Source organism: Lathyrus oleraceus, chromosome 1 (assembly GCF_024323335.1).
Source record: "Lathyrus oleraceus cultivar Zhongwan6 chromosome 1, CAAS_Psat_ZW6_1.0, whole genome shotgun sequence".
NCBI classification, from domain to species: domain Eukaryota; kingdom Viridiplantae; phylum Streptophyta; class Magnoliopsida; order Fabales; family Fabaceae; genus Lathyrus; species Lathyrus oleraceus.
In genome coordinates, this window is record NC_066579.1 from 71,495,936 (window position 1) to 71,514,819 (window position 18,884).

General features: G+C 37.1%; 1 protein-coding gene and 1 long non-coding RNA gene across 2 annotated transcripts; both read right to left on the reverse strand.

The window, feature by feature from the left end:
* Positions 1-1,716: 1,716 nt before the first annotated feature.
* On the reverse strand, positions 1,717-4,667 carry LOC127091926 (3-oxoacyl-[acyl-carrier-protein] synthase, mitochondrial; the record flags this gene model as incomplete). The annotated part of the gene is made up of 9 exons (XM_051030675.1): positions 1,717-1,963; positions 2,049-2,115; positions 2,221-2,254; positions 2,384-2,464; positions 2,570-2,721; positions 3,593-3,679; positions 3,835-3,906; positions 3,992-4,099; positions 4,431-4,667. Coding segments are annotated over 9 exons (924 nt in total), but the record flags the coding sequence as incomplete, so codon positions are not given.
* A 104-nt stretch (positions 4,668-4,771) lies between these two features.
* On the reverse strand, positions 4,772-7,391 carry LOC127115928 (uncharacterized). Its single transcript, XR_007800931.1, has 4 exons — positions 7,312-7,391; positions 7,073-7,201; positions 5,315-5,436; positions 4,772-4,906 (listed from the first exon to the last, which is right to left on the reverse strand). It is a non-coding gene; the product is annotated as an uncharacterized LOC127115928 (long non-coding RNA).
* Positions 7,392-18,884: the final 11,493 nt, after the last annotated feature.

An 18,884-nucleotide genomic window follows, 5' to 3' on the forward strand; every position in this document is an offset into this window, starting at 1 on the left:
GAGCACGACCATGATGGTTGTGCTGTTTGTAGTGTTAACCCGAGGGGTTGCGAAGTTGTGAAAAGGGACATCCAACGACTAATGGATGAAGGCATGATCCAAATTGTTCAATCCTGTCATGTAGATGACGATGTTAATGTCATAGTGCCTGTTTTCAAACAACCTGAGAAGTTGGTAATCCAGTATGATTCCAGTAACAACAACAGTCAAAGATCAGTATCACCGTTGGTAATACGGTTAGCGGGCCCAGTCCCGTATTCATCTGATAAAGTTATGCCGTATCAGTATAATGCTACAATGATGAAGAATGTTCAAGAGATCCAGTTACCTACGACCAGTTCAGTAGTGAGCATTGCTGATGTTACAAAGGTGACTCGTAGTGGTCGAGTGTTTGTGCCGGTGTTCCCAAAGGATAAAGAAGAATCGATTGTTGGTAAGAAAGTGGAAGTGCCTGTTGTAGATCCAGTTGGTTGTTCAAAAGATAAGCCTGGTGAATCCAGTAATTTGAAAACCAATGATGATGATGAGGTACTCCGACTAATCAAAAGAAGCGAGTTCAATGTGGTGGAGCAACTGCTCTAAACCCCCTCAAAAATCTTAGTGTTGTCTCTGCTGATGAATTTTGAAGCGCACAGAGAAGCACTGCAGAGAGTTCTAGAACAAGCGTTCGTAGAGCATGATGTTACTGTGGATCAGTTTGATCACATTGTGGCTAACACCACCTCTTGCAATAATCTGAGCTTTTGTAACGAAGAACTCCCTGAGGAGGGCAGAAACCATAATCTGGCTTTGTATATTTCCATGAATTGCAAGGAAGATGCTTTTTCAAACGTTCTTGTTGACATCGGGTCGTCACTGAATGTGCTTCCGAAGTCAACTTTGTCGAAGTTATCTTATCAAGGAGCGCCCATGAGGTATAGCGGTGTAATCGTCAAAGCTTTTGATGGTTCGCGCAAGATAGTAATTGGTGAAGTGGACCTTCCAGTCAAGATAGGTCCGAGTGATTTTCAGATTACTTTTCAAGTAATGGACATCCACCCGACCTACAGTTGCTTATTGGGAAGGTTGTGGATTCATGAGGCGGGAACTGTTACTTCCACGTTGCACCAGAAATCACTACGCCAAACAAGACCTTAGACAGCGCTTTTTTTGGCCTTAGACAGCGCTTTAAAGCGCTGTCTAAACCTCCGCTGCTAAAGGTTTAGACAGCGCTTTTTTAAATCTTAAAAGCGCTGTCTAAGCCCCCCCCCCTTAGACAGCGCTTTGTCCAAAAGCGCTTTCTAAGACCCTCCTATTTTAATTTTTTTAGGTATACCTTAGACAGCGCTTTTGGCCAAAGCGCTGTCTAAGGGGGGGGGCTTAGACAGCGCTTTTCAAAAAGCGCTGTCTATGCCCCCCCTATTTTAATTTTTTTAGGTATATCTTAGACAGCGCTTTAGGCAAAAGCGCTGTCTAAGGGGGGGGGGGGGGGGGGGCTTAGACAGCGCTTTTCAAAAAGCGCTGTCTAAGCCCCCCCCCCCTTAGACAGCGCTTTTGCCTAAAGCGCTTTCTAATCCCCCCCTTAGACAGCGCTTTTTACAAAAGCGCTGTCTAAGGTATACGAAAATTTTTGAAGCTTTTGTTTTAAACCACATTTTTTCCAGGTTTATAAACCATTGTTCAAATTAAATCACTATCCAATGTGAGAATCTCAATCAACACCATTGTCACGCTCAAAACATGACATCTGGAGTATGAAGTTTGTTGGATAATACTATATATAAAACGTGGGGGAGAAAGGAAAAATATAGTCACAACATGCATACATGATAAGTTGGCAGCTTAGCAAACATAAAACCTCTAATGCTACGTAGAAAATACAAATCAACATAGGATGATTAAAAAACCTGTCTTAAAGCACGAGTCATGGCCAGAATGGCACCTCTCCCATCACTAGGAGGTTGAGTAATGTGATATGCATCCCCTAATCAAAATCCATATGAAACGAAGTCAATCTAATATAAAACTAAGATTAGGGAGAAAATTTAGCATATCCTGCAACAAATTACCTGACATCCCATAGCCACGAATCTCTGCATAGATTTTGGCTCCTCGATTTTTAGCATGCTCAAGTTCCTAAACAATAGGGGAAACATATAAACAAACAAGAAAGACCAGACTATAAACAAATAACTGAAGAGGAATTGGAGGGATAGATACACAATAAATTTTTTAACTAACCTCCAAGACCAAGACTCCAGAACCTTCTCCTATCCTGAGTAAGAACACAACATGGATATAAGCAGCATGACAAACAAACCAATAATTTGAAGTCAGAAAATGAAAACTAAGCAAAACAAATTAATTAATATAAGTAACGAATCTGCAGTGTTGTTATACTCACACAAACCCGTCTCGGCCACTGTCAAATGGCCGTGATGCTTCCTGTGGCAATGAGTTATACTTTGTAGTCAAGGCCCGGGACCTGCAAGTTTCCAATATCAGGTTTTAAAGCATCAGAGGAACAAAGGACAGAACTAATATGGTGGTTGGCACTAACATAAAACACAGGATGGTGGCTACAATTTACCTGCAGAATCCTGCAATTGACAATGCATCAATGCTCGACTCAGTCCCTCCAGTCACCATAACATCTGCATCCCCAAATTGAATCATTCTCATTGCATCACCAATAGAATGTGATCCAGTAGCACAAGCAGTGACTGCAGCATGATTTGGCCCCTGTATTCAGGAATAGGGAAAAAGTTCAATTCATGATTAATAATGATCACAAAGGTCAGCATAGAAAAATATGTGAGTAGCTCTGCAACAAAAACAGCAATCAACTTTAGTACCTTATTTTTCAGATGTTTTTTTTTACATATGTTAAAACTTATAATTGTTCTGCCAGGAGATATATCATGATTGACTAACCAATCCCGTAAAACATGTTTGACATAAGTCACATAACTATATCCAAAGTGATGGGTAAAAGAGTTATATCTTTGTTTCAGAAGGCTGCTAACCATTTCTCAGTGGATATGATGTTACTTTAATATTTAAACTTAAAAGAGTAAGAAACATGGGAGTAAGAAGATATATTGTAATGAACAAATAATCTCCACGCTTAAAATACAATAATTTGCACATATGATGCATAGGTACAGATACGGTACCCGGTACGAGTACGGATAGCGGTACAGGATACACCATTTTTATATTAATCAAGGTACGGGTACGTTAATAGAAAATAAGAAATTCTCTATAAAATGTATTACTAGGGAATTAAATTGTTCAATTCACAACACAACATCCCAATAAAAGTTTAAAAGTAAAAATTGTGTTAAGTTACAATAACTAAGAAACTAAAATACATAAACATATTATATTAATATATGAGAAAATTACAAATTTCACTCGAAACAGAATAATGAGAAAAAAGTAAGTACCACGAGTACGGTAAGAGTACTTCACTCTATATACCTACAGAATTTCTTTTTTAAAGTATATCTACAGAAGATAGTAAAGCAAAATGCAGTTGCCTATCCAGCAATTATAGGAGCTGACTATATTTGTATTATAGAATATCAATCAATTGAGAGTAGTTCTTTACCTGGAACCCATATTTCATGCTAACATGACCTGATGCCATGTTGATCAATATCCGTGGGACAAAAAATGGACTAAGTCGACGAAGACGCTGCATTAAGGGGAGAAAAGGTAAAAATCAAATACAAAAGTTCAAATTAACAAACCATTTTTCAATCATAATTAAAGCATGTGGAGAAACACTTGAATGAGGAAAGGTCATCAAAGTATTTCAGAATCAGTAGTGGTGAGTTTCAACAAACTGACCTTCTCGCATATCAGTTGTGCAGAGTCTAACATGTCACTAACGCTTCCAATTCCCCCACCAATAGACACCCCCTGGTTACTTTTGAAGTTAAAATACAGTGCAAAGGAATTGTCGAAAATTGGTTGTAATCAATCAACCATATTAAAAATAGCATACCGTTCTTTCCTTGTGTTCCTGCTCAGTGGGAAACCAATTAGAATCTCTAAGAGCTTCCTCAGCAGCACATAGAGCATATGCTACAAACCTTGTCATTGATCGATGTTCCTAAGGGAAATGTCACAATACTACAATGACATCAATAAGCATAATAGTTGTTCAGATGCAGCATGTATACGTAAAACCAAAGCAATACCACATAAGATTAACTAACACTTGACATGTTCGTAAGCTCTTTTCAGCTTATTTCCATAAACTCTCTATAGCATATAAAAACAGCTTATACCTTATATGAAAACAGCCCGACATTTATCTTTGGTTATAAACATAGTTCATACACAAGACATATATGATAGGGATTATGCTATAAACGCCTAACTAGAATCTTTACCAAAACAAAGTGACAATTTGTAATCCTATTCTAACATTAATGCTATACCTTAGAATTAAGCCAAAGTTCCTCATTGAATTCGCCCTTGTTGGTTCCGGTGGGAACAACAGCGGCAACTTTGGAAGTCAATTGATCAAATGTAGTCAACTGAGTTTCTGAATCAAAACTATTCATCTTGAGATCCTCCAAACGTAATGCTCTTATCCCACATTTTCCATCAATCAATTGGTTCCATGTTTTATCCACTCCACAACCCAGAGGTGTCACCATACCCAAACCTACAATTCAAACACCGCGAAATTCCACAACAAGTACGAGATTATGTAAGATTCTAGTAATGTAAAATTGAAGAGAAGCATATGGATATAGATTGTGCAATGATTTGAAAAGAGACCAAGCACATACTTTTGGAAAGGTCCAAGACCTCTGCTTCCCACAACTAGTAAATCTGGACGTAGCCGTTTCACCTCATTCAATATCACATCTTTGGGGTCGCCCTGCCTAATCCATGCTTGACAGGACACCTACAAGCATATAAGTATTTAGCTTGTCTGCAGGAATATTATAAATGTTTACGAAGGATTTAGATTCACTACAGTCATGTCATGTGGTCTAGCGGTCATAAATCTCAGTACATCAGATGAAGATCAAACAAGTCATATTCCTTGACGACCAATAATACGAGTTGTCCAATATTCACCCAACAGTCAATGATTCTTGACAGTAAAGAATCTGTCTGTTTATGAAGAAGTTAAACAACAACTTCTAAAAAAATTAAGATACAATAGCTAATTTCAACTTCTATGAGAAATTCTTGTTTAAAAACCTTAGTTTTTACAAGATTCTTTAAATATTTCTTTTATCATAAGTGCTTATGGAGAAGTTTATCCAAACAATTTCTAAAATCACAAGTAGAGCAGAAAAAATATTACCCCAATTTCATTACACCTACTGACAAAGTATTCCAGCAGATGAGTCCCTCTAACCCTTTCTTTCTCTTTCATGTTCTTAAAGTCTTCATTAGATGCATAGATACTATCCACGTCCTCGTAACCTACAAGAAACAAAACACATGTCCTTTATTTTGCTTTATAAAAAGTAAATATATGCCTCACTGGATTACATTCATGTTCAAAACAAAGGGTCAGATCACAGAAACAAGAAGGAAAATGCAAAACAGAGAAAGATACTTTCCCTCAGCAGGCTATCAAAGCTAGAGCTGATAAATTTTTCATCACCGGAAATGTTGATATTGGTAACATTAAAGACCAAATACCATAAGGATGCAATATGGTAAACAACTTAAGATGTATTTTAGTGAACAACTTAGTTAAGCACTTATAATATAAGTGTTGTCCATGGTGGTCCATGACAGAGAGCAAAAATACAGCCATACCCGCTACTTAGTGACGCCACCATAGCAGATTATGGCGGAAAAACCCACAATGTCGGCCAATATTTATCATTGCGGCGAGCACAAAAATCACCACTGATATCCATCATAGGTTAGGTTATACTTGGCTAAATAGTTTAGTTAAGCGCTTGTCTTTTGAGTACTTATGAATAAGCTATTTCATACAAACTATAATGTTTTCATAGGTTATCCTAGAGAACTTATTGCAATAACTCGAAAACAACTTATAGACATATCATAAGCTATTTCTATAAATTTTTCTAACCACTCACACAAGCTCAAATGATCAACAGAAATTACATACAATAAATTAATTCGAACAGAAATCAAGAACTGAAATTAAAGAAGAAATAACAGCAAAATATCGAGTGGCATCTCCTCCAGCTACTTTATTAAGAATCTAAGCAACTATATGACTAGTTTGGAAATTCCAAGGACTTCCCTCAAAACAAACAACATATGTAACTGGGAAACAGAGTACCAAGGGTCATGTTCTCTGTTGACTTTTAAATTACAACTTTATTTAATGATGATATTGAAGACATAAAAGGTGCCAACATTGCCAGTGTAGTGAGAAAAATATAGCAGTAATGAATGTCATTATTAATAGGCAAAAGAATAATTTTTTTGTTTAAATTGAACAAGTCTTCCCTTTTTCATTAAACCCGCAAGAGTCCTCTATTTTACAGTTACACTTCATAAAACCTAACTTCAATAGATGATCCCTAAACAAAAGCAAGCGTTTTCATTTGTTAAAGAAACATTATCATATGATAAAATATCGTTATTCGGTTTAAATATTCTATACTCCAGGATCCCTTCTACTAAAGGATAAACTTCTGCAAATTAAAACTGAGCATATGTTACCTACACATCTAAATGAATAATAAACCAATCCTTGAAGCACCTTGACTCAGAGCCGGAGCTTGTTAAGATGAACTTTTATTCAACCAAACAAGAAATAATGCATTCTCAACAAACAATATATATTTTCAAACATGTTACAAAAACTATAAACGATTTATACTCAAAATCAACATAAGCAAAGTCACTGTGACATTTCAACAAACACCATGTTTGCAAACTCAAGCCTATGATAAAAAAAAATAATCCTCATCAACAGTATCAAAAGAAACAAGTGAAGAATAGCAATTAATTTGTCATCAACAAAATTTTATCACCATTAAACTTTTACCAGCAAAAAATTAACATCGGTCAAACAGTGAAAAAAAGGAGTTATAACAAGAATGCAGAAATGAATGGGTATGTGAGTTACCTTTTCATTGAGGAAGAGGGAGATAGATATAGAGAAGTGCAATGGCTTTGTGTTCTCTGACGGAGGTGAACGGCGGCGCTCTGTCGGAGTTTAACGGCTGTGAGTCGGCGAGCCTTGTCGCAGTTTGTGCTGTAGCGAGAGGTGGGAAAATTAGAGTCAGCAACTAATTTCAATACAAAAACCAGATTGGAAATTGTATCATTAGACAAAATTGTGCGTTAGGTTATAGAAAGAAGGACCTCTTGGCTCGTTTGGGATCAACGGTCCACAATTGGGCGAGTTTATCAGGGGACACAGCCTTCTTAGATTCGATTCCTTCCGATTCCTTCCGATTGAGATCGACGGTGGAACGGAGACGACATCGTTGTGTTGTTGTTGTTTCTGATTCGGTTTGAACCCGGGTTTTTTCTTCTTCTTCTTTTCTCCTTCCCGCTCACTCTCACACTTGCGGTTCTCTTCTCTTCTTCTTCTTTTCTCCTCCCCGCTCACTCTCAGAACTTTTGGTTTTAAATTTTTTTTTAATTGAAAGACTTTAAACAGCGCTTCCTCAAAAGCGCTGACTAAGGTCTATATTTAAAAGCGCTTTCATTATTTTTTTAGAACATTTTACGTGTTTTATTTTTATTTTAACCTTAGACAGCGCTTTCTTTTAAAAGCGCTGTCTAAGATGCGCTGTTAAAAAACCTTTTTGGCGTAGTGAATTGAAATTTGTCAAGAATGGAAAGCTAGTGATTGTTGGTGGAGAGAAGGCGCTATTGGTTAGCCATTTATCATCTTTCTCTTATGTTGAGGCTGAGGATGAGATTGGAACTCCATTCCAAGCCTTATCTATTGCTGCTGAAAAGAGAGTTGGGGCACCTATGTCCTCATTAAAAGATGCCCAGAAGATTGTTGAGGAAGGAACTGTTGATCAGTGGGGGCACATGGTAGAGGTCTCCGACAACAAGGGCATAACTGGTTTGGGGTTCCAGAAAAGTTCATCAATTGCAAGATCTGAAGATATGCAACTTAGCTTCCGTAGCGGAGGGTTCATTCATGGCAATGAACAACACTTAGCTGCTGTGCTAGAGGATGACGAAGAGGAAGACTACACCAATTTTGTGACGCATGGAAAGGCTTGCAACAATTGGACTACTGTTGATATTCCTATTATTTTGCATTGACGCATGGAAAGACTGCACCAATTTTGTGACGCATGGAAAGGCTTGCAACCATATTGTGTGATATATTTTGTTTGTGTATACTTTGCTTGTTTGTGTGGTCTTTGATCATTAATATACATAATAACCACAAAAAACCCTAAAAAACCTTTGTGTGGACTATTGGCTTGATCTTGGACAAATGGACTTAGAATCTAGGCAACCTTCCTATGCTAAAGGACTTTGCCAATGCCAACTTATTGAGAAACCAAGTGCTCGCAATTTGAAACTTCATCTGATACATCATTCAAGACCTCTCTAAGTTCATCTGCAACATAATCATTGTGAAGCTGTTATTTTGAACCTGTGACTTGTGAAACTCATCTGTTACATGGGCTACTTTGAGGAAGATCATGGAATGGACAAGCTTGGATGTGGCCATCTTTATTTGATGCCTTGCTCTTCAAGATAATATAATTGTGCATTTGTGTGTTGCTTTATTCTAAAAGTCCAAGGGAATTTTGGGTTTCTATTGACATTTTTTGTCTATTAGATTGCTACCCATTTGGTCAGATCTTTTCAACTCTAAACTTTTAATTTTGTACATAGGATAGTCTCTTCATCTTCTCCCCATTTCTTTAATTTCAAAATCTCTCCCTCCCTTTTCAAAATCTTCTTCGATTGAACCTATTTTGTCCTAAACTTTGACCACTTTGCAAAAAGATAGAAACTTTGGCCTTATGTCATTGCACTTTCAAACTTCTTTTCTTAAATCAAACTTGTAAATAAACTTAACTATACTTGACTTAAACTTTCAAAAAGCCAAAAAGAACTAACTTATTCAAACTATTTTTAGGCCTTTGAGCCTTTCAAATTTAATTTTGTTAAAAAGCAATGCATCCACTTTGAAATTTGTATCACGAACTATGAGGTTTCGATCCCTCATTTTTATGTTGGTACGTAGACACAAGACCGAAGTTCTTGTCAAACACAAAAATATAATTAATGAATTCTTATCTCATCCCCCCATTCTATTTGTTTGTAAACATCACTTTATACCAAGTACATATGCACACAAAAAGGGCTCCCTAGGAGTACCTAGGACACTTTGGGTGCTAACACCTTCCCTCTGTATAACCAACCCCCTTACCTGTAATCTCTGACATTTTATTAGTTTTTATTTGAAAACTTCTTACCTTTTCGGTTTTGTTCCTACTTTTTCCCTTTTCCCTTGAAAACAATAAAAGCGCGGTGGCGACTCTTGTTATTTGATCTCTAGCTTATCCATAGCTTGATGATCATGAATTTACCTCTACAGACATGATTGCCAAATCTAGTGATGAAGAAGAACATGTTGAGCATTTGTTGAGGTTACTCCAGCGCTTGAGAAAGTACAAACTCCGCTTGAATCCCAATAAGTGTACTTTTGGTGTTCATTCTGGTAAGTTGTTAGGCTTTATTGTCAGCGAGAAGGGTATTGAAGTTGATCCTGCCAAGGTCAAAGTAATACAAGAGATGCCTATGCCCAAAACTGAGAAGCAAGTCAGAGGTTTTCTCGGCCGCTTGAACTACATCTCAAGATTCATATCGCATATGACTGCCACATGTGTGCCTATATTCAAGCCTCTTCGGAAAGATCAGTCTTGTGATTGGACTAAGGATTGCCAGAAAGCTTTTGACAGTATCAAGGAATATCTGCTTGAGCCTCTGATTTTGTCTTCGCCTATTGAAGGAAGATCGTTGATCATGTATTTGAATGTGCTTGAAGAAAGTAGGGGGTGTGTTCTCGGTCAGCAAGATAAAACTGGAAAGAAAGAATATGCTATTTACTACCCTAGTAAGAAATTCACCGACTGTGAGACTCAATATTCTATGCTTGAAAAAACGTGTTGCGCATTGGCTTGGGCTGCTAAGCGTCTGCGTCAGTATATGTTGAATCATACTACTTGGTTGAAATCCAAAATGGATCCAATCAAGTATATTTTTGAGAAGCCTGCTTTAAGTGGGAGGATTTCCCGTTGGTAGATGTTATTATCCGAGTATGATATTGAATATCGATCTTAAAAAGCAATTAAAGGTAGTGCCTTGGCTGACCATTTGGCTCACCAACCAATTGAAGATTACGAGTCAGTGCAATTTGGTTTTCCTGACGAAGAGATCTTGTACCTGAAAATGAAAGATTGTGATGAACCATTGCTTGAGGAAGGGCCAAAACCTGGTTCCTGTTGGGGCATGGTATTTGATGGAGCTGTTAATCAGTATGGTAATGGCATTGGGGCAGTGATTATTACTCCTCAAGGCACTCATTTTCTGTTTACAGCTAGATTGACTTTCAAGTGTACAAATAATATGGCTGAGTACGAAGCTTGCATTATGGGGTTTGAAGAGGCCATTGATCTCAGAATCAAGCATCTTGACGTCTATTGAGATTCAGGTTTGGTTGTGAATCAGATCAAAGGTGAATGGGAGACGAATCAACCTGGTTTGATACCATATAGAGATTATGCGGGGAGGATTTCAACTTTCTTTATAAAGGTTTAATTTCATCATATCCCTCGAGATGAAAACCGGATGGCAGATGCTTTTGCAGCCTTGGCTTCAATGATCATGGTGAACTTCTGGAATGAAGTTCCAAATCAGACTGTGATGCGTCTTGATAGGCCAGCTCGTGTGTTTGTTATTGAAGAGATCAAAGATGAGAAGCCGTGGTATTTTGATATTAAGTGTTTTCTCCAAAGTCAGATTTACCCGCCCGGGGCATCTTTGAAAGATAAGAAGACTTTGAGAAGATTAGCTGGCAATTTCTACCTGAATGGTGATGTGCTTTATAAGAGAAACTTCGATATGGTTCTGCTCAGATGCGTGGATAGACACGAAGAAGAATTATTAATGACTGAAGTCCGTGAAGGTTCCTTTGATACTCATTCCAATGGACATGCTATGGCTAAGAAGATATTGAGAGCAGGTTACTATTGGCTGACAATGGAATCTGATTGTTGCAAGTTTGTGAAGAAATGCCACAAGTTCCAAATTTATGCAGATAAGATTCATGTTCCTCCAACATTGTTGAATGTCATTTCCTTTTCACGGCCCTTCTCCATGTGGGGAATTGATATGATTGGTATGATTGAGCCCAAAGCTTCGAACGGACGTCGTTTCATTCTGGTGGCTATTGACTACTTCACAAAGTGGGTTGAAGCGGCATCATATGCAAATGTAACCAAGCAAGTTATTGTGAAGTTTATCAAGAATCAAATTATATGCCATTATGGTGTGCCAAGTAAGATCATTACTGATAATGGGTCGAACTTGAATAATAATATGGTGGAAGCTCTTTGCAAAGACTTCAAGATCGCACATCATAATTCTTCTTCTTACAGACCTAAGATGAATGGGGTTGTTGAAGTTGCAAACAAGAACATCAAGAAGATCATTCTGAAGATGGTTGCGACATACAAGGATTGGCATGAGATACTCCCATTTGCTTTGCACAGGTATCGTACATCCATCCTCACTTCAACAGGGGCAACCCCTTTTTCATTTGTTTATGGCATGGAAGTTATGCTCCCGATAGAGGTTGAGATCCCATCAATACGTGTGTTGATGGAAGCCAAGTTGACTGAAGCTGAATGGTGCCAGACCAGGTATGACCAGTAGAATTTGATTGAAGAGAAGAGGTTAACTACCATGTGTCATGGTCAGTTATATCAGCAGAGAATGAAGAAAGCTTTTGATAAGAAGGTCAGACCTCGTGTATTTATAGAAGGTGACCTTGTGCTCAAGAAGATTTTATCTTTCAAACCAGATGTTATGGGCAAATGGACTCCTAATTATGAAGGCCCATATGTTGTTAATAAAGCCTTTTCAGGCGGTGCTTTGACCCTTACAACTATGGATGGTGAAGAGTTCATGCGTCCTGTGAACGTCGACGCAGTCAAGAAATACTTCGCCTAAAAAGAAAAGAATAACTCGCTAAGTTGAAAACCCGAAAGGGCGGTTTAGGCAAAAATGAGCGTCTCGATGGATTGATAACCCCAAAGGGCGATCCAGGCAAAAGTTAGAGACATAAAATAGAAAATTTATCCCGATAAGTTAAGTACCCCACCTGGGGGAAATTTATGCAAAAATTAGGGATTATGGCAAGTAACTGCATCCTGTTGATCTTCAGTCTTGAAGACATTCTTGAGCACACTGTTTGGTTCTGATTCATATTCAACCAAAGCCAAGAGCACAGTGGATATTGAAATCGGTAAAAGGATTAGTGATCATTATATTCAATGTATCCCTTTTCCATGTAAATTACCATTTTTCAACTTTTGTAAAGATCTACGGAGTCTTGTCATTAACAGACTACCATTCTATTAAATAAAGTTGAGCTTTTATCCAATTGTTTCTATTCTTATCTATTTCAGCTAAATAGGATTTTATGATGATCATTTTGAAATTGAATTTTTAAATCAAAATCGTGTTTTCTTAAATAATAAAAGCAGTTACTTTTAAGAGCAATCAATTTCATTTAAGGAATATCAACATCGGTTTGAGAACAGGTGAGCCCTAAAATACGAAGCATTGTTGGTTCTCCCTGAGAAGTTGGTGTGATCTCTGTTTCCTCCCCAACAACATTTTAGTATCTCCAGCCGAGTTTTGTTGGTTTCCCCAGCTGAGTTTGTAATTGCCTCCTTCGTTTTGATGGTGCGTTTCTCAGCGGTTTGCATATATTCAGCACAGATTGTTACTCCCTTCAGGTCATCAACAGAGTTTGTGCTTGATCCCTGCTAGCACTAATTTTTGAGAAATTCTTTTGTCCTCTACAAGGTTGTCTCCCATTTGATATGGTGTTGACCTAAAATTCCCCGCATAATTGATGGTGTAGATCCTCGGCAAATCTTGTCCTTTTCCCCAGCCAAGGTTGAACCTTTAAGATGGATAATCCGCGTTCATCCTTTACCTCTCTTTCTCCAGTTGATTCCCTCTTGTTGAGATTGGCCGAGTGTTGTATTGAAAATTCAGACTAATGATGTTTGTATCCTTTGTGAACGTTTTGTCAGCATAATCATCATATATACATATACATTCATAGATTTCATTATTACATTATTGCACTTTGTGATTCATTATTTCTCTGGTCCTCTGCTATGATGGTATTATTCCCCCCCGCACAGGTTTGGTGTTTGTCCTCTTTCAACTGTAGAGTGTCAGCCCCCTTTAAGCAGAAAGAATTTAACCTTTCTCCTTCCCCACTGAATTATTTCCTCGTGGATGATTATTATTTAAGCTTCCTCCCCAGTTGTTCATCTGGATGGAACCACTCCCCCTGAGTTATATCCTCATTGGGTTGAGTCCTTGATTGACCTTTTCTTTCTAGATTTTGCCTAGATAGATGCTTTTGGGTCTCCTGAGAGTCTGTTATCCAGTAACTGGTAATATTCTTATCAAATTATGAGTATTTTACTTTTTCCCAATACCCGGTAAAAGTAATTTATTTCCCTTTTCTCCCTAGCGGATTCATTTTCACGTCTCCCCGGGTAGTTTATCCTTGATATGTTCATCCTAACCGATGATAGATATTTTCTTCCCCTGCTTTGAGTTTTATCCTTGATATGTTCATCTTAACCGGTGACAGATATTTTCTCTCTTTTGGTTTTCTACCCAGTGAAAAGGTAGTTGTAATCCCTATTTCCTTCCCTAGAGGGTTAATCCTTGATATGTTCATCCTAACCGATGACGGGTTTCCTCCTCTTTGCGGTCTTCTGCCCAATAGCCAGTAGTTGTAAATCTTGTTTCCCCTTTGCAGAGTCTATCCTTGATATGTTCATCCTGACTGGTGACAAATATTCTCTCTTTTGGTATTCTATCTAGTAATCGATAGATATAATTCCTATTTCTCCCCTCGGAGTCTATCCTTGATATGTTCATCCTAACCGGTGGCAGATATTCTCTTTTTTGGTGATCTACCCAGTAACTGATAGATTTAATTCCTACTTTTTCCGGCAGTTTATCCTTGACATGTTCAGCTTAACCGATGACGGATATTCTTCCCTTTGAGTCTATCCTTGATATGTTCACTTTAATCAGTGGCAGATATTCTTTTTCTTTGGTCTTCTGCACAGTAACCGGTAGTTGTAAATCCTATTTTGGCTTTTCCCCAACAAGTTATTATTACCCAGTAACTGGTCATGAATACACCTTCTAGTTTCCCTCAGCGAGTCATCCTTGATATGTTTACCCTAACCGATAACAAATGTTCTCTTTGACAAATTTTGTTATCTCCTTACCTAGTAATCGGTAATGGATAATATACTTTTGTTAATCCTGTGTTGAAGTTCATTTCTTCCCCAGTCAAGTTTGAGTGTGCATTTCCTTAGTGAAATCGTCGTCCCCTGCTTGGTTCAGGCATTTCAGCTTTGTTCTGATATACTGGTGTCCCCTGCAGACTTCCCTTTTATCCCCGACTGAGTTTTTCCATTGATTTATTTTCATGGAATCCCTCGTGTCCCCCAGCAGTTTTAAGTCGTAGCTTGGCTTACGCACAATCTTTTTATCCCCTAGAGTCTCTGTCTCCTCAGTGATTTTTCCTTACGAAATGCATTATACTCTTATGGACTTTCATTCTCTCTAGATTCTTTTCCTTTGTGGCAACATTTTCCCCACAGAGATTATTTTTAGCATTCATATCATTTGCATCATGAGGTCTCTTAGGGACCAAAATTTATTTCTATATGTTGTTATTTAAGTTCATTCTACTGAGTCGATACGAAGATTTTAACCTTCATATCCTCAGCTAGAACATCCTTAAATAGGGGCAGCTGTAAGACCTCAATTTTGACCCTAAGATCCCTCCTGATATCTCATCATATGCATTAGCATTGGGATCACAACTTGGCATCCTCCTTATCCCCCATTCATTGGGTTTGCATTAGGAAAGGTTACCAAGCACTTTTGATTGTATCATACTTTTTTTTTCTTTGTTTACTAACCAAAATAACAAAAATATGTTATTGTATAGTTTAACTCTTTTGTAGGTAGTGTGTATGCTCACCTATGCTCTATCAAGCCCATATCTAGGGTTTGAGACCCTTAATGCATGGATCTCAATCAAGAATTGGTTTACATTGGCTCTCGACATCATATATGAATCCCCATAATCTCTACATGTTATTTTGATCAAGAAATCATCAAGATTTTGGAGTTGGTTTGCCTTGGAAACCCTAATTCATCTGGGTATCTTGTATGACTTCTTCAACAAGTTTCTTCAACAATTGATCAAATATTTCAAGGGATACTTCACATCACATGATCTTATGCATATATTATCCTCCATGAGTCCCAAAAGTCAAGAGAATGTCAAGCTAGCCAGTTGGTTCATGGTGGTTGACCAGAGAAAGTCAACTGGTCTAAACAGGGGTTCCCTGGACCTTATCTCCTACACTTTCTGTCATATGAAAATGATTCCAAGAGAAACGTTACTCTAAATTACATTCCAAACAACTTTTATGTTGAAGTCAATATCTAGTTTTTCTTGGAAAGTCATTTTTATGGTGAAATATTATAGGTCATTTTATCTAAACCCTAGTTTGGAGGTCAACTTCCCAAGACCATAACTTGCTCAATTTTTATGATATGAAATCCATTCAAATTTAATGATCAAATTCAATATGTCTAATTCAAATTTTATGTTTGGATTAATTGCAAATTCAACTTTCAAACGCATGTTCCAAGAGGAAACCTTATAGGTCATTTTGGGCCAATACCATTGAACAAGTGATTTTCCTCAACTTCTAAAATGAATAACTCCTTCATGTCAAATTCAAATTAGGTCAAATATGTGACCAAATTGAATAGGTTTGGAAGAGCTACAACTTTTATGAAGGAACTTTTCTTATTTGAAGTCCATAGAAAAAGTTATTCAAGGTGGAAGAAGTGAACATTTGACTTAGGACTTAGAAAATTTTCAAATATATTTGATTTCCCAAACTTCCACCTTAAAATTCATCATTATCCAAGATTCAAATGAAAAAGTGTTAAATATGAAAGGTGTTCCCCTTGATCTCACCTTTCCAAAACGTCAAAAATAATATCATTTGGATAAAGTATGAGGTACTTGAGCATGGGTGTAAGTTGAAGCACCATTTGGATAATTTCAAGTTCCAATTTCCACACACACTTGCATGAGCTTCTAACATGATTTCAGCATATTGTACATTAAACTTTGGATCATATGGCATCATTTCATGGGCCTCTTGCAAGCCCATGCATCCATGCAAGGGAGAATTTGAAAATTTGCCAAATTTGGAAGTGTGCAAATATCATTCACATTGGCTATAAATAGGACCCTTGATGATCAAAAATGGGACCCCTCTTGCCCAAGCTTCGACCCCCTTCTTCCCCAAACGCCACTGAAAGGATAATCTTGAAGGTTTCTTGAGAAACCGAGTTTCAATTCTCCTTCTGTTTTAGGATTGAAACTCCAAGAGTCCAAGATTTCTAACCATTCAAATCATCTTCTACAAGCTTCTAGAGTTAAGCCAAGCCAAATTGGAAGCCAGATCAAATAATTCTGAAGCTCCTCGAATGTGAGATTTCAGTAACTTCTTCTCTTCGATTCTCTCTCAATTCTCCATAATTCTTGTTGATTTTTTGTTTGCTGAAGTCCTACCAATGTAGGCAACAAGATTGAGTTGCTTTGAGGTTAAATCGAAGCAACTTAGTTCATGATCCTTAAAATTCAAATCCCTGTATCTTTTCATATACTTGGAATTGGATAAAATTGAGGCCAGATTCGAGCTCCTAGGCATTTTTTCTTTAAATCCATGTCTTGCTTTTTCATTTTGGTGATTGTTGAAGGTGGACCAATCCAGTGAGATCCATTGGAGAAGAAGACCGAAGCTCTGGCTCCGGCGATGTGTTGGCAAGCATCTCAACCATATGATCCTTTTAAAATGTTTTAATCTTGGACATTGCTTTTGATTACCACGTGTGTGGGACAGTTAATTGCAGTGCATATGGAACGCGCATTTTCATCCATCTGATCTGCCACCTCAATTAATGAGGGAGGTTAGATGACTCACGTTTTTTTGACTTTATGAATTTTTCATTTAATTGCTTATTTTTCATTAATTCATATTAACTTCATTATTGATCCAAAAAATATGGGACTTTCACCAAAAAAATTCAAATATTTTTCTCTTTCGTTTTCTAAATTAAAATTATTCTTTGGATCAATATTGATATTTTTCATGATTTAATTGTTTTTGTGCATATTTTTAATTGTTTAAAAATACTTCTGACTTTTCAAAAATAATGAAATTTTTTCTCCAAGGTCCTTTGACCTTGTTTGACCTATGATAAATCTCTTGGCCATTTATTTGGTGTTTTGAAGAGGTTTTAGGTTTTTGATCAAACATAATTTAATTTAATGCATTTTAATTTGATTTTTTATTGTTTAATTATGTAGAAATTATGTTGAGCCATTTTTATTGACTTTTGAAGTTTGACTATATGCTTGGGCCTTGGTCAAGATTGATTTAAATTTTGTTGGATTAAAATCATTGGATTTAGGAGATTGATGAAATGTACGTTTCATCTCCCAAAGTGAATGGATGATTTTAGTTTGATAAAATTCCTCCCATGACCAATTTGTGTTTGTCTCATTTCTCCTCCCTCTTCATCTTTAATCCCATTCTATCCCACCCCTTCCATTGGCCAATGACATCTCAATATCCCAAGACTAATTGGTACACTATATCATATCTCTAACATGCACTAACACCAAAATTTCTATTGCTCGGCCTCAGATAGTTGTGACTTCTACATAAGTCCAATTACGATTGCTTAACATAGCGCTAAATTTTGACCCAGAAGCATAGCATTCTAGTAAGTGATATTGTAAGTCCCCCCCCCCCCCCCTTTCATGGTATAGTGTGGAAATTTGGTCTTTTTTCCTTCCTTTGGAAGATGTCTTGGTTCAAGGATCCATGCTTGTGAATAGAGGGTTGAGTGTTCTCCAAAGAATGACTTAAATAATTGAAAAGCAAAACTCCACTAACATCTAATCAACTAACCTTTGACTAACTTCCATTATAATTGCTTTAAATTTTAAGTCATTTACTTTATGCAATTTAAATTTGAGCCATTTATCATTTGCCATTTTACATATCATTTAACTTGTTTATTTTAATGTCATTTTCACTTGAGCCATATATTGTGATTGTATATATTTGTTTGTGTATCTTGTTTGTGTTTGTGGTATTAGGACCTTAAAATATTTAATAAACAACAAAAACCCTAAAAAAATGTTTGTGTGGACTATTGGATTTGATCTGAGCCTTGGACTTAGAATTAGGCAACATTCCCTATGCAAATGGACTTGGCAAATGCCAACTTTTCTGAAATTAGTTTTTGTGATTTGAGCTTTCATCTGATACAAGTATTGAGATCCACATGAGTTCATCTGCTACATGGTCTTGATGTAAGTGTTACTTTGAACCTGTGTCTAATGCCTTATTATGAGCTCGTTCAAGGAGTATGTCATCTGATACATGGGGAAGCTTATGGAGAAGACTATAAAGTTGCTAGCTTGGATGTGACTATCTTTATTTGATGTCTGGCTTTTCATCTTGCTTGCTTATTGATATTTCTTGATTTTATAGTCCAAAGGAAAAGTGGGTTTCTAT